Source organism: Pecten maximus, chromosome 10 (genome assembly GCF_902652985.1).
Source record: "Pecten maximus chromosome 10, xPecMax1.1, whole genome shotgun sequence".
Classification (NCBI taxonomy): Eukaryota; Metazoa; Mollusca; class Bivalvia; order Pectinida; family Pectinidae; genus Pecten; species Pecten maximus.
In genome coordinates, this window is record NC_047024.1 from 44076482 (window position 1) to 44092340 (window position 15859).

Below are 15859 nucleotides of genomic sequence, written 5' to 3' on the forward strand. Positions count from 1 at the left end.
AAAGAGAGATTTTGCCAATTTTTGTGAGAGAATGGCTGCAGTTCAGTCCCAATATTCTTAAAGTGTACCCTGAACGAAAAATTATATTTCAATATGTTATTGGTATTGGTTAATAAACAAAAATGCAGAAAACCGCATCAAAATCGGCCGACCCATTACCGAGTTGCGATTTTTCTCGAAAACACACCTGAATACCTCGTTTTGGTGACCTCTGACCTGTGACGTCACAGGTTGAACACGGTCGGAGCCGTCATATAGGAAATATATAGAAACAAACGTGAACACGTGCCTGTAATTAATGCGAATAAGACAACAAAAAGGAAAGTGTTGAATAAACTCTCTGAGTTATATTTGTGAATTACGAGCCATATACAACATGTAACATCTTACTAATTTTCTATTATAACGGGCCAAATACAACGTGTATCATCTTATTTATTTTCTATTATAACAGGTCGTATAAAACAGGTATATTAAAATATTTTATTTGTATTTTTTATTTTAACGGTTCGTTGTAACACGTATGATTTGAATAACGGGCCGTTTATAACGACTTACATCATATAGCCGTTATTATGGGGGCATGACAGGTTTGTTACATACACATGTACCAATATTGATTTCGGTTATAATACTTCTAGTAATACAAGTTTAAAATGCAATTCATTGAAGATGTGAAAAAAATGCTAATCATTTTGATTTTTTTATTAGCCAAAACAGAAATTATACCGTTATTTGTGATTTTTGGGTAATTGTCCGCAATTGATAAAACGTGTCCATGAAAGATCAGTAACTCCCAGACAAGATTCATAGAGTAAATTTTCAACATCATGGGTATATATATGAATGAGGTAATTTAGGTTAATCATTCTATAGACAAACCTTTGAGATATGATTTTTTTCGTTTGTATGGAAAACGAAACTCACTGAATTCCAAAAATAATGTGTTTGATTTCAACAACTTGAAAATGTATACTATATAGTCGTATAAACGCAATTCTTAATAAAATTCAAGCTCAATTTATGTACAACCTGTAAAAGCATGTCTTCGGAACTCCTTTGAAGTGCACAGAAACCAAACGCGTGAACTCACAAGCAATTATCGGCGTGTGCCGATTAGAACACCAGAAATCACGGACACCTGTGGTGCAGTGACAGGTGTGACGAACTTGTGGACCGTAATTTCACACCTGGTAATTGTTTAGCGGTATACTAACCAATTCAAACTTGAGAATTCGTAATTCTCCGAACATGTTTATACATCTTTAAAAGTCCTTGTTTAATTAAAGATATGACTTGCGACACGTATGGAAAGCAAAACCACAAGGATCTCGATCACTTCATAATAATGACACAATTACAAAAATAATAGGAAAAAAAATACATAAAATTTGGTGAATAAAAAATCATACACGAAAATCATTACGAGTTTATAAGTTTTAGTATTAATTATGATTAGTCACGATGAAATAAATTGTTTGTGTTTTATCATAAAAAACGGAGCTAAAATGATGGTTTTAATAAGTACCTATGCTTTATACATGTACAGAAAGTATCAATTATATTATATTTATTGCGAATCATTTTTATATAATTTCACTGACAACGTTCGTATATAAATTAAATCGTTCTCAAGCATTTAATCATCCTTAATCCCTGAGACCATGGCATGTAAAATAAGGGATAAAATCTGTATATGTAGAAGTTTGTTGTAGACTTTAACACTGGTATTCATACGGGAGAGAGAATTAGTCTATTGTAGATCATGATGATTATAATATATTACTTTCTAAATTAAGTGTCCTTCATGACTAAAGCGGGTTTTGTATAGAATATAACGCATGAATTTACTCTACGTGTGTTCGTCTTTTCTCACAAACCAGAGTATCCAGAACTGTTGTATTGTTGGTATGTTTATTTGAATATTAATTTGCGAATGAAATGGCTCATTGTTTTAGTTAAAAATGTTGATGCTGTGTTCCTTTCTTTGGTAACGAGTAAGAAATGGTAAACACATAACTAATATACATTTATTGGTGATTGACCGATTATTGCACCAGTCTGTGTTAACCAAGCGGTCATTTTCAAAGTCAATTTCACTATGTTATTTTTTTTTTTTTTTAAACTCAAACTTATATTGTTGGATTCCGACTTCTTGTCGGCAATATTCGCCAAATTCAACAACCTCAAATCTCATGTCCAGATCGTATTCAAACATATTTGTGCTGATACTGTTCACACTGTCCTCTATGCTACTGGCCACCATACCAGTCACTCTGTTCAACCTGTGACGTCATAGACTGAAGAGTTCCAAATCAGCGTGACTGATCGATACGCTGATTAGCAGTCGACCGACAGGTGCAAATCGCGTACTTCGATGTGCGATATCTCGGCACTCGGCCAACCGATTTTGATGCGGTTTGCGACATTCTTCTTTGGTGGTTACAAAGAATAACATATTTGATTATCGTTTTTCGTTCAGGGTACACTTTAAGTCAATTGAAATATACTAAAAAGCTCGTTGCGTGCCCATCTCTCAAAAGCGCTGACAATAGCTGCTAAAACCTATTTTAGCGCTAAAAACGTTATAAGAGATAATATAATAGATATGAAGACGATAGTTAGAATTATTCAGACGAACCAAATTTTAACCTAGACAATTTTATAAATATTTTTGTAAAAAAAAACTCCACGTTCTGATGATTCATCAAATATAGGCTTAGATGATTTCTTCTTCCGGTTTAAAAATCGGGATATGGATCAATCTGTAAATACTGAAAATATTATAGATGGAAATTGTGATGCAGGTTATGAGGAGAAAATCATAACAGAAGATGGAATTGTAATTGCAATAAGAAAAGTAAAAAGAAACAAAAGTTGTGGTGAAGATAAAATCCTGAATGAGTTATTTTTAGATTGTAAGAATGAAATGTTACCATGTATAACCAAAGTTTTCAACAATGTCTTCAAATCTGGGTATTTTCCAGAAGCCTGGTCCAAAGCGTGTGTTGTACCAATACACAAGAAGGGAGACATGAATGACCCAAACAACTACAGGGGCATGTCATTATTACGCTGTTTGGGTAAATTATTTACTATAGTGTTAAATCAGAGGCTACTTAAACGGGATATAGAACATTAAATATTTACCGATGCTCAATTTGGATTCAAATCAGGTTTTTCGACGATAGATGCCATTTTTGCATAACAAACTTTAATCAATAAAACACTTAAAAGTGAAGAACAGACCATACTGTTGTTTTATAGACTACACAGAAGCTTTGGATTTAATTGAAAGAAGTTGCTTGTGGTCTAAACTCATGCAATATGGTACCAAAGGGAAAATGTTGAATATTATTCAGTCGTTATATAAAAATGTAAAATCGTGTATAAAGTTCAATGTTTTCTTATAAGAGTACTACCCAAACAAAATCGGTTTATTCCAGGGAGAAAAAATGTATATATGCAAAATGTCTTCGCTGAAAGTCCAATCTGTCTGTCCGTCGGTACAATACAAATTATTGGTGATGTTGCACGACATATATCTATTAACCTTACAATTTAAGTGGTAGATTGTTTCAACATCTTGTAAACTTCAATTTGACTTGTGATAAACTTTCTTGTACTGATATGTCTATGTTGTACATGTGTGTTATACGGAGATGTTTATAAGTTGTCATGAAATCACTCTCCAAATATGTATGTCTATTTAATATGTATGTATTGCAACATGTATACCAATGGGCCGTAAGGCCTTTGGAAAAATAAACATGAAATAAACTTGTAATTGAATAGTGGAAGGCTTTAAAAAGATGGAAAATAATTATGCTTTTAATATTGAGCCTGGTCTCTGTGTCACACGCTCACCATGTCTATGCATACTTAATAGTTACGTCGAATAGTGAATTTGTCAGAAATATGACATTTAATTGAATGGATAATTTAAGTATATATATATATATATAGAATAAAGTTGAAATGTCCATGTGACGGTAAATAATAATAAAATAAAAAGCCAAACACAGATCTGCTGTCTCCCTAGTACTTTCGCGGCTACATTCTGCCGCTCTTCAGGGGATTCAAAGAGCGGCAGAATGTAGCCGCGAAAGTACTAGGGAGACAGCAGATCTGTGTTTGGCTTTTTATTTTATTATATATATATATAATGTAAAGATACAAACAAAATATTCACAGAGACATTTAAATCAACACACAAACAAACAATATATTATAATGGGAAAACTATCCTACGGGATTGGAACCCGTTACATTGTCATCAGTACCATAACACCAAGACCACACAGCAGATTCATCAATGTGAAATGACTTTAAGTTATTTTGAACTGTACATACTCGTATGCAATGAACGTAATTTTTTTTAAAGAAAACTGGGTTAAAATCCCTTATATGATTATTCAAAGAAAAAAACACGTCATTCTGGTAGACTACAGAGAGACAGAACCATTTCGACGGCTTTGATATACCTACCAGGTGATTACTGGTAGGACAAGACAAGATGAAATGCAGTAGAAATTGTAACTGAATGTGCAATCTTGCCACCTCCGACAGTATAGACGTGATGTAGATTCTTTCGAAGGAGCAAATGTAGATGTAGTTCCGCAGACAGTAGGAACACGATAAGGCCAACTGGGGCTTAGTGGACCTTTGTTTACACTTTTTAAGTTTCATAAAATTTTATTCAATATTTACAGATAAAAACCTTTGTTTACACAGTGGTACTTATTCGCACCTGTGTTTGAAAAGAAAGGTGCACGTTTAGTTCAAAAACATCCCAGTTTATAAGAAGGAAAATCAATTTTTCCAGGTGTACATATATTCGACACAAGGTGTATATACCACTGCAAACGTTTCGTGTTCAACAACTTTGATTACAGAATGTTTCATATTATTCTAAACATTTACATATCAATATTTTATTACAAAAGCTTGAAGTAAAGTACTGGTGTATATTAGATTTTAATTAATTCTTTTGTAAGTATGAAGGAGGTAACTCATGGTTTGTCTCCCCAGGTAGACTAAGTACAGTTCACCCCTCCCAAGTACAGTTATACTAATCCCTGTCTAATTCTATATACTAACGGCCGGACACTCCTACCTCCCAGGTAATCGGTGACAACGACAATGTTCTTATTCTAATAGTGTGGAGTATACAGGACACACAGGAGCACACACACGTATGTTTAAACAATGGCATAACTTACACAGAGTTCAATCAATTACTTATTTTTCTAATAAACTTCAAAAGTGAAACCAATTCTTCATCTACTACAAATCTCAAATAATACTGAATTTAAAAGCACTGGGTCTCTCACAATAGTATCGAGATAAAGAAAATGTCCTACTTGTTAATGTTAGTCAATCATCAATCAAATACATAATGAAACTCGTTCTGGTTGTAAAAGTTCCAGATTGTCCTTTGCCTGTGGATGTTACGGAGCTACGGAGGGACATGGTTATATATTTACCAATCTGTGCGCACGTTTTTATAATCTGTGCGCACGTTTTTGTAATCTGTGCGCACGAATTGTCAATATGTACGCACGTTTTCGTAATCAGTGCACACGTTTTAGTAAACTGTGCGCTCGTTTTAGTAATCTGTGCGCATGGATTGTCAATCTGTCTGCACGTTTTAGTAATCTGTGCGCACGGATTGCCAATCTGTCTGCACGAGTTGTTAATCTGTTGGTCATGTGAACGAGTTACCAAGATTACATATTTTCTTATTTCTAACTAGTCAAAGGACCTCCAGAACCTAAGTATCGTGCACTAAACATAAATCTATAAAGTTTATTATTGAAATGGTAATGGTAACAACCATATAACGTAAAAATATATACTTTCTATCATTCAAGTAATTTATTTGGTATATTGGAGTATTTCATTTCGTAATCTGTGCACACAAATTGTCAATCTGTTCGCACGTTTTTAGTAATCTGTTCGCACGTTTTTAGTAATCTGTTCGCACGTTTTTAGTAATCTGTTCGCACGTTTTTAGTAATCTGTGCGCACGAAATGCCAATCTACTCACAAATATACTAATTCGCTGATGTTCCTATTTCATAAGGTATGGTTGACCTAACTGATCGAGATTTCCTTATCAAACTTTATTTTGACATTGGTTTTATGTACAAGGATATAGTTACCATTATCTTCGGGAGTCATAATGTTGACATTAGTCACAAACTTTGCAAGCAAACAAATCATAATGTGCTAACGTACATTATGTTGTTTGCTTGCAAAGCTCTGGCATTCAAACAGATCATGAATACCATCCTAAAACAGTTCAATGTTTAAATAACAGCCCAAAACGTCTTAAAAGATGCTTGCTACATTAATATTCCGACAAAAATGACCTGTCGCGTCGACGTTTGCGCTGCGTATGTATCGGTTTGTCAACCTGTAAATCGTATGTATCGGTTTGTCAACCTGTAAATCGTATGTATCGGTTTGTCAACCTGTAAATCGTATGTATCGGTTTGTCAACCTGTAAATCGTATGTATCGGTTTGTCAACCTGTAAATCGTATGTATCGGTTTGTCAACCTGTAAATCGTATGTATCGGTTTGTCAACCTGTAAATCGATTTGGCGGTTCATCGAGTCCATGATTCACGTGTACAGCACGTTGTGGAGTAACTTGGCTTCACAATGGTTTGGGGCGACCAATGCTGCAAAATAATTATGCTTATTTAGCCTGGTCTCTGTGTCAAACCATAGGGACTTGAGAATTAGTTACAGTCTACATGTATTTGGACCTCCCCTAGTGTGTATAGCACATTTTCAGACGTTTTGGGCGGCTAGATTAAAATTCTGTTAAAAAAGGACCCCCCCCCCCCCCCCCCCCCCCCCCCCCCGGTGTTCATGAGGTCATGTAGACTCTAAGTAATTCTCAAGTCCCTGTGTGTCGCACGCTCAATGTGTCTATAATATACTTAATAGTTACGTTGAATAATGAATTTGTCAGAAGTATGACATTTAATAGAATAAAGAATTAAAAAAACCCCATATATATATTATGTAAAGATACAAACAAAATATTCACAGAGACATGTAAATCAACAAAACAACACGCAAACAAACAATATATTATAATGGGAAAACTATCCTACGGGATTGGAACCCGTTACATTGTCATCAGTACCATAACACCAAGACCACACGGCAGATTCATCAATGTGAAATGACTTGTAAGTTATTTTGAACTGTACATACTCGTATGCAATGAACGTAATCATATCATACCCCTATATGATAAAAACACCAAAAAACACGTCATTCTGGTAGACTACAGACAGACGGAACCATTTCGACGGCTTTGATATACCTACCAGGTGATTACTGGTAGGACAAGACAAGATGAAATGCAGTAGAAATTGTAACTGAATGTGCAATCTTGCCACCTCCGACAGTATAGACGTGATGTAGATTCAGGAGCAAATGTAGATGTAGACAAGTGTAGTGTTCACCGCACCAAACTACATCAGCAAACAGTAAGAATACGATAAGGCCAATTGGGACTTAGTGGACCTTTTTATACAGTGGTACTTATTCGCACCTGTGTTTGAAAAGAAAAGTGCAAGTTTTAATTAAAAAAACATCCTTATTTATAAGAAAGAAAATCAATTTTTCCAGGTGTACATATATTCTACACAAGGTGTATACATGTAAACCACTGAAAACGTTTCGTGTCCAACAACTTTGATTACAGAATGTTTCATATTATTCTAAACATTTACATATTAATTTTATTACAAAAGCTTGAAATAAAGTACTGGTATATATTAGATTTTAATTAATTCTTTTGTAAGTATGAAGGAGGTAACTCATGGTTTGTCTCCCCAGGTAGACTAAGTACAGTTCACCCCTCCCCAGTACAGTTATACTAATCCCTGGCTAATTCTATACTAACAGCCCGACACTCCTACCGCCCAGGTAATCTGTACATGTGACAATGATCTTATTCTAATAGTGTGGAGAATTACACACAGGACACACACACGTATATATACATGTTTAAACAATGACATAACTTACATAGAGTTCAGTTAATTACTTATTTTCCTAATGAACTTCACAAGTGAAACCAATTCTTCATCTACTACACATTTCAAACTATATTGAATTTAAAAGCACTTGGTCTCTTATAACAGTATCGAGATAAAGAAAGTGTCCTACTTGTTACTATTTGTCGACAACTGCAATTAAATACATAATGAAACTCGCCTCCAATATCGTTCTAGTTGCAAAAGTTAAACATTCTATTTTCCTTTGGAATGTTCATATACAATATTCAACTGGAAATGTGATTTTACACGTCCAAAATTATCAAAGGGAAGAGCTAATCTCGAAGGGAAATCTAGTAGATATTTCTCTAATATTAAATATTGTTTATAAATTCTGTAGTTGGTCCTTTTTTGGGAATTGAAAACATCGCTTTTCCAACTATATTTAAACACATTTTCGAGTGTATGGAAAACAGTGCATGCTATCAGTCATTGTATACTAGAACATTTTTGATTTTCAAAAACATATAATAAATGACAGTCATCACAGATATTTTCTAGTTTGACCATGGTGTATTATAATTTCTAGATATATTTTACAGTTTGTCACTCAGTTTGTTATCAGCTGATTCTATCATTTTGGTCCAGAGCCCAACCATTCGCACTTTTATGTTTACACTCAATGGAAAGCTCCCCAATTCTCCATATACCATAACGTTAGATGTGGCTGTTTTCAATTTAAGAATATGTTTCCAAAATTTTAGATGTAGACGTTCTAAAAATTTGGTGTCACAAAAAACCCAAACCTCAGTGCCATATAACTTAAAGAGGCTTACCCGCAGACGGACCGGTAAACGGCACATCTCCGATCACTAAATAAACTTCAGTACACGTTTCTATGTGACAAAATTAGAGGCTTTCCGACTTTATTTTTTTGAAAACAATTACAGAATATGTATTTAAAAGACGTTTTAAAACTCAACCCGAGAGGGAAATGTATGGAATATAACGGCAAATCTTCTTTGTAAATCGCCGCTGCCTTTGGAGTTATCACTGTGCGGCACTGTGCACGTGCTTGTTTCTTAAAAAACGCTAAAAAGTGATATTAAAACCTCATTTTTAATATTATTTATTTAATCGCAACCCGCAATAAGTCCCCGCTATAAAGTGGAGTCTAATTTGATTGACACATCAAAGAAACAAGCACGTGCACAGTGCCGCACAGTGATAACTTCAAAGGCAGCGGCGATTTACAAAGAAGATTTGCCGTTATATTCCATACATTTCCCTCTCAGGTTGAGTTTTAAAACGTCTTTTAAATACATATTTTGTAATTGTTTTCAAGAAATAAAGTCGGAAAGCCTCTAATTTTGTCACATAGAAACGTGTACTGAAGTTTATTTAGTGATCGGAGATGTGCCGTTTACCGGTCCGTCTGCGGGTAAGCCTCTTTAATATGATACGATAGGCTTGATAGCTTTATCAAAAATGTCTAATTTACAGTCAATAGACAAATTATGATTTATATATTTTCCTGTAGCACAATGCATGGCCTTAAGACCTTTCACTTAATTGCTTGATATTTAGATGAGTGAAACCATTATGGGTGAAATAATCCCCAAGATACTTTAAACTCTCCACAATTTCTATATCATTACCATTATAGATGAAACGACGTCACTCTACCGAAAACCATTACCCTAATTTTTCAATATTTACTTTTAGGTGTCATAATTTTGAATAAGTGTGAAATACATTAAGTTGCGTTTGTAAATATTCAACAGAATCTGCTAATAGAATGATATCGTCGCCATACAGCAATACATACAACTGGGAGTAAACTTTAACTTGGTCTCTAGTTTTCCCGGCAAATTAGATAGGCCTCTACAATCATGTGATAGTAAAATATGTTCCAAATCATTTAAAAAGATGGAAAACAAAGAAAGTGATACACCCCCCTAGTCTAACCTGGAGTTACAGTTAAACGTGTTAGAGACTGAGTCACCGTTAATTACTTCATCCTTAATTCCGTTGTTAAAGTTAATTATGACTTTAAAACATTTCCCACCGATATTACTTGAAATTGATTTGTTCCACAGTCCTATTCTCCAGACACTGACGAATGCTTTCTCAAAATCGACTCAAGCAAAACACATACAGCTTTTAAACTGTTGGGAAAGTTCAATTAAGGAATTCAGTGAAAATATATGATCAATAGGGGAATGTTGCTTTAGAAACCCAGCTTGGTTTTTTAGTGTGAGTTCAATATTTTCTGCATTATTACTAAGGCGTTCATTAATTATAACCATAAAGAATTTACCCAGACAGGTAATAAGTGTGATTGGTCTGTAGTTTACCCAGACAGGTAATAAGTGTGATTGGTCTGTAGTTTACCCAGACAGGTAATAAGTGTGATTGGTCTGTAGTTTACCCAGACAGGTAATAAGTGTGATTGGTCTGTAGTTTACCCAGACAGGTAATAAGTGTGATTGGTCTGTAGTTTACCAAGACAGGTAATAAGTGTGATTGGTCTGTAGTTTACCCAGACAGGTAATAAGTGTGATTGGTCTGTAGTTTACCCAGACAGGTAATAAGTGTGATTGGTCTGTAGTTTACCCAGACAGGTAATAAGTGTGATTGGTCTGTAGTTTACCCAGACAGGTAATAAGTGTGATTGGTCTGTAGTTTACCCAGACAGGTAATAAGTGTGACTGGTCTACAGTTTACCCAGACAGGTAATAAGTGTGATTGGTCTGTAGTTCTTAGCCCCCTTGTTTTTAAAAACGGGTAAAGTTCTATATATATATGGGTCAAAGAAGTAATATAAACAGTATAATCCAGATAACACTGGATCCTCACATAAATGTATGGAGGATACGAATTACTTGTAATGAGTATATGGGGCAAAGAAGTAATTCAAACAGTGTGAACAATAAGGCTTGTTAAATTTCGAGGCAATCCGCCCATTTATCAAAACACAAAAAAATACAAATACAATCACATAATATATATATAAGAAGTACTGGAAATACAATAAAATACAATAAGAATAATGTTTTAGTAACTGGAGAAACCACAATGAACCCTTCGCCAAACGTGGGCCGAAGGCGGATACTAGCGTGACTGTATCATGTTCAACACTAGAACGCTATCTATATCTAGTTCACGCGTTCTAGTGTTGAACATGATACAGTCACGCTTGTATCCACCTATAACTCAGCAACACAAATGACGAAGGAAGTATATATACTCATCAGCCATTCAGTCTGGTAATCTTTATTTATTGATTTAAGAAAAGTCTTTGATCTTGTTTATCACGCTGTAGACTATGATCTGAAGTAATGGTCTTAGTTAGAGACATATTTTCCTTCATACAAAACTGCAAAAGAAATGATACGCTTCCTTTCAGGTCCAGAATTAATATCCTTACATGCTTATTAAGCTTTCAAATCCTTAAATGATCTTGCTCCTGATTACATCTTTAATTTAATAAACCCTTGCATATTGTTATATTATCACCATCATCATTGATATTCCTGAACAAGCAGCAGTACAGTATCTATAAATGCAATACTACGTTTTCTGTTCCCGGAATAACTGTCCATCAACCGATACTAATATTAGTCACTCAAAACACAATCTACGTCAATTGTACGCTTAAGCACGTGTGTGTCTGTAAATATAATCACCAGCTGATCACAGATTCTTCAGAATGGTAAGGCTTTTCTCGTGTCTAATGATAGTTTAAACTGTTGGGTTGTGAACAGTTAGCTTGTAAATATTGTCTATCTATCTTAACTATCCTATCATAAAACAGACTGTGAAGGGAAAGTCGCGACAGCATTGATTTTGCGATACTGATGTTGGTTGTCTATTATACTATAACATATTCCCCTTCTGTGGTCAGTTCGTAAACAATCCAGGTCATCTCTATTCCTCAGACAGTACTATATGGATCTTTCTCAAACTTCATAGCTAGGTTCCTTTTATCTCAAACTTCATAGCTAGTTTCCCATTATAAATATAAAACTTCATAGCTCCCCTAATTATCTAAAACTTCATAGCTATATAGGTTCCCATTTCTCTTAGTTGTGCTCATTCAATTTTGAGTCTGATCTGTAAAACAAAATGGCTGACAGCTGGTGGCCATCTTACAATTTGATATTTGAAATTTGTTTTTGCTATTTCTTTAGATTTAAGTAATCGAAGGTTAATTCTCAAACCTGATTGGTAGGTTCCCGTTGGTCCTTATTCGTGTTCATCTTATTTTGAATCTGATCACAGAAAAGAAAATAGCTGACAGGTGACCATCTTTTATACTTTTGTAGCAGGCCAGGTTTTAATTGTAAATACTGTACATAGTTGTATGGTCGCCTTCTAGCTTCCAGCTAGGGGGAATTTCCCTTTAGCTCAGTCGGTAGAGCGGCGGACCAGTAAGCCGGGGTTCGCGGGTTCGATACCGGCTGGCTGCACACTACTACTCCTTGAACTTTTACACTTTTATTATTTTTATCACTAGAGTTTTCTCGCGATCGAGAAGTAACAGAAAAGAAGAAAGGTGGAAAGAATCTAAAAGCAACGAAAAGTTGCCCTTCATGAACTTATAAAGATCTTTAATGGTGGACAGCAAAATTCCTCTGAAATGTCTGTAGTGTTGACTAATATGACTATTGTATTTTTTTTTTGCAGAAAAAAACAAAAGGTAAAAAAGGGGGGAAGAAAGCTAGTGTGACAAAACTCAACAATAAGCTCACAACAAGGCTAGCAAGGCAAGGGAAACTCAAGAAGAAGAAACCAAAGCGAAGATTTGATGATGACAAAAACAATAAAAAAGAATCGAAGGAACAGGAAAATCATCAACAAGAATCTTGTCAGTCTGAACTGTCAGATGAAGATGTCGACTATTTCAGTACACCGGGGATGAACACAAGTTTTGTTAAATCTAGGTACAGTGTGTTTTAATATAGATATAATTTTGATATAAGATATTTGATACAATACATGTAAGTTAGCTGATGACAAATCACTGATACACAAAGTCTAATGTACTAACACTTTGTGACTTCAGTGACAAATTACTGTCACACACAAAGTCTAATGTACTAACACTTTGTGACTTCAGTGACAAATCATTGACACACAAAGCCAGCACGATTCTAAAGTTGATGATAGATTTATATAAACAGTTGATTGAAGTTCTAGATATCATTCAATTGCTGATAGATAAAGGTCACTGCTGAAGGTCATATGTTTATTTTTAGTAACAGAGATTAAGTTTCATTTGACACATATTAATGTTTTTTTATTCTGCAGTTTGCATGCAGAATCCGCATCAAGAAAAAGAAAACTTGTTGATGAGACTGAATCTCCCTTTGAGAGGCTTCCACGTAAAATTGTTCACAAAGAAGACAACCAGAACTTGAAGTCTTTGTTACCGATTAAAACAAAGAAGGGAACAGTCATACCACAGATGATGGAAGCAGAGTCGGTTTCAGGTTTGAACATTTCCACTGTTTGAAAATATTTACATGCAAGGACATGCAAGTTCTCCCTGAAAAACCATTTGACTGCGTCAGCTTAGACAATCTTATTTAGTTGACCTGATCTGATTCTAACTGATGTAAGAACCTCGCATCGATACAAAGCTATTTTATTGTGATCTTGCTTTGAAAAAGTCAGGGTCAGATATAGTATCTTTTCTGAAATTGTGCATATGGATTCTTGATGATTGTGTGGGATATATAGCCACAAAACAGGGCCGTTGCTGACCTGTCAGTATTCTATTTTGCTTTGAATTTTCTTTGGAACCAGAATGGAAAAAATTGACAGAAATACATGATACTGTGAAGTGTATCCCATGGGCCTCTTGCATTGAAGATTCAGTGTAGTATAATGAAGAGTGTGGCTTTCTGAGGCATAGAGTGGAGGTTTAATATGAAAAAATATAGCAAATTCTTTAAAATCCAACATCTACTTTGAGAATGACAGGACTTGGTCCACATTTAGTTTGAACCATTGTTGGAAGAGGTAGCACAAAAGTAGAAAATGTTTGTAATATAACTTAAATTACAGTAATTTGCATGATTACTGAATTATCCAAGTGAGTGATGCAGGCCCTCTGGGCCTCTTGTATGTTTCAATTAGCACACCCGGCCTCTTTTACTGAAAACAGTTGGGGATGCACTTCTAGGGGCAGGTCTACTTATATTTTATTTATTAATTCACCAAGATTATCTAGAGGCTCACAGACTGATGTTTGTCTGTAGCATGCTGGGGTAAAGGGGGCTACCAAGTTTGTTTTAATGGATGACCTTGACCACCTATCAAGGTCACAAGGGTCAAATGTATCAAAAGTTTGAAACAATGCCTTCTGAATAGCCAAGAGACGTAGAGACCTGATATCGAGCGAGTAGTATCCTGGAATGAAGAACTTCAAAACAAATTTAATTGAATAAACCTTTATTGCCTACTCTTATATCTCAATCAAGTGCTTGTTAAGGTTATCATTTGCATAATGACCTAGATCTACTTCAAAATTGCATTAGAAGCAGGTGAGCGATATATCAAGTCCATTTTGCCTCTTGTTAGGATAACTACAGTATCATGCCATCTGCTGGTTAAGATAATAAATTTAAGATTTAATTTAGTGGTCTGAAAATAAGTTACAAATTATGATTATCTTTACTAGTTTCACTGTGATAATCAAAATGACAGTTGTTTTTAATAAAGACTCACTCTACCTGTAAATCTTACAGTATTAATTTACTGTTACCTTTAGACATGTGGTATTACATTATGTGGTATACTAACCATTATTTGTTAAATTATATTGAACATTATTTATTAAATTATATTGACCTGTATTTCAACAGACATAGACAACAAAACTCTGCTAGACTGAGATTGACCTACATATCCATGATCATGGTTCTCACTCACAAAACTACACTGAGATTGACCTACATATCCATGATCATGGTTCTCACTCACAAAACTACACTGAGATTGACCTACTTATCCATGATCATGGTTCTCACTCACAAAACTACACTGAGATTGACCTACATATCCATGATCATGGTTCTCACTCACAAAACTACTACTTGGAGATTATGATACTTATTTGTATGGTATGCAAAAACTGCTGTTTATAATGTTTTTTTTTTCAATTAGTTAAAGCAGATGAGAAAGAAGATTTAACAGAGGAGGAAGTGTATGATACACCAGTTGATGTCCCTGTACCAGAGGTTTTACCTCAACTCAGTAGCATACAACTTATGTATATAAGGAAGCAAAAGTTGATCGATCGCAGACGGAGGATAGCTCTACTGGCAAGTGCTCTGATAGAGAACCCTGAGGCTAATGTAAGTTGTCAATACCATTGTGAGTGTTAGTAGATTATATCAATGTTCCATGTCTGTCAGTACTACTACACACATTTATAAACGTTTAGGTTTACATTTCCAGGAATATCTCCAGGTAACAGTATTGAACAAAAATTGTGTATATAGTAAACCATCATCAAATGGAGAGCTGTTCAAATTGCCGTTAGTCCGTGGTCAGTCTGTCCATACTGCCTTTCTTTAGAATACCTGATATCATATATATATGTTACCCGTGAGAATACCTGATATCATGTATATGTATGTTCTCTGTGAGAATACCTGATATCATGTATATGTATGTTACCTGTGAGAATACCTGATATCGTGTATATGTATGTTCTCTGTGAGAATACCTGATATCATGTATATGTATGTTACCTGTGAGAATACCTGATATCATGTATATGTATGTTCCCCGTGAGAATACCTGATATCATGTATATGTATGTTAC

General features: G+C 34.8%; 1 protein-coding gene across 1 annotated transcript in view; it reads left to right on the forward strand.

Moving 5' to 3' along the window:
• The first annotated feature begins 11655 nt into the window (after positions 1–11655).
• The window catches only part of LOC117336727 (nucleolar complex protein 3 homolog), a 50853-nt gene continuing 46649 nt past the window's right edge, over positions 11656–15859 (forward strand). The window contains exons 1-4 of the mRNA XM_033897341.1: positions 11656–11737; positions 12712–12968; positions 13336–13517; positions 15196–15386. Coding sequence (XP_033753232.1) covers positions 11735–11737; positions 12712–12968; positions 13336–13517; positions 15196–15386 — 633 coding nt within the window. The 5' untranslated portion in view covers positions 11656–11734. The remainder of the gene's footprint in view (positions 11738–12711; positions 12969–13335; positions 13518–15195; positions 15387–15859) is intronic.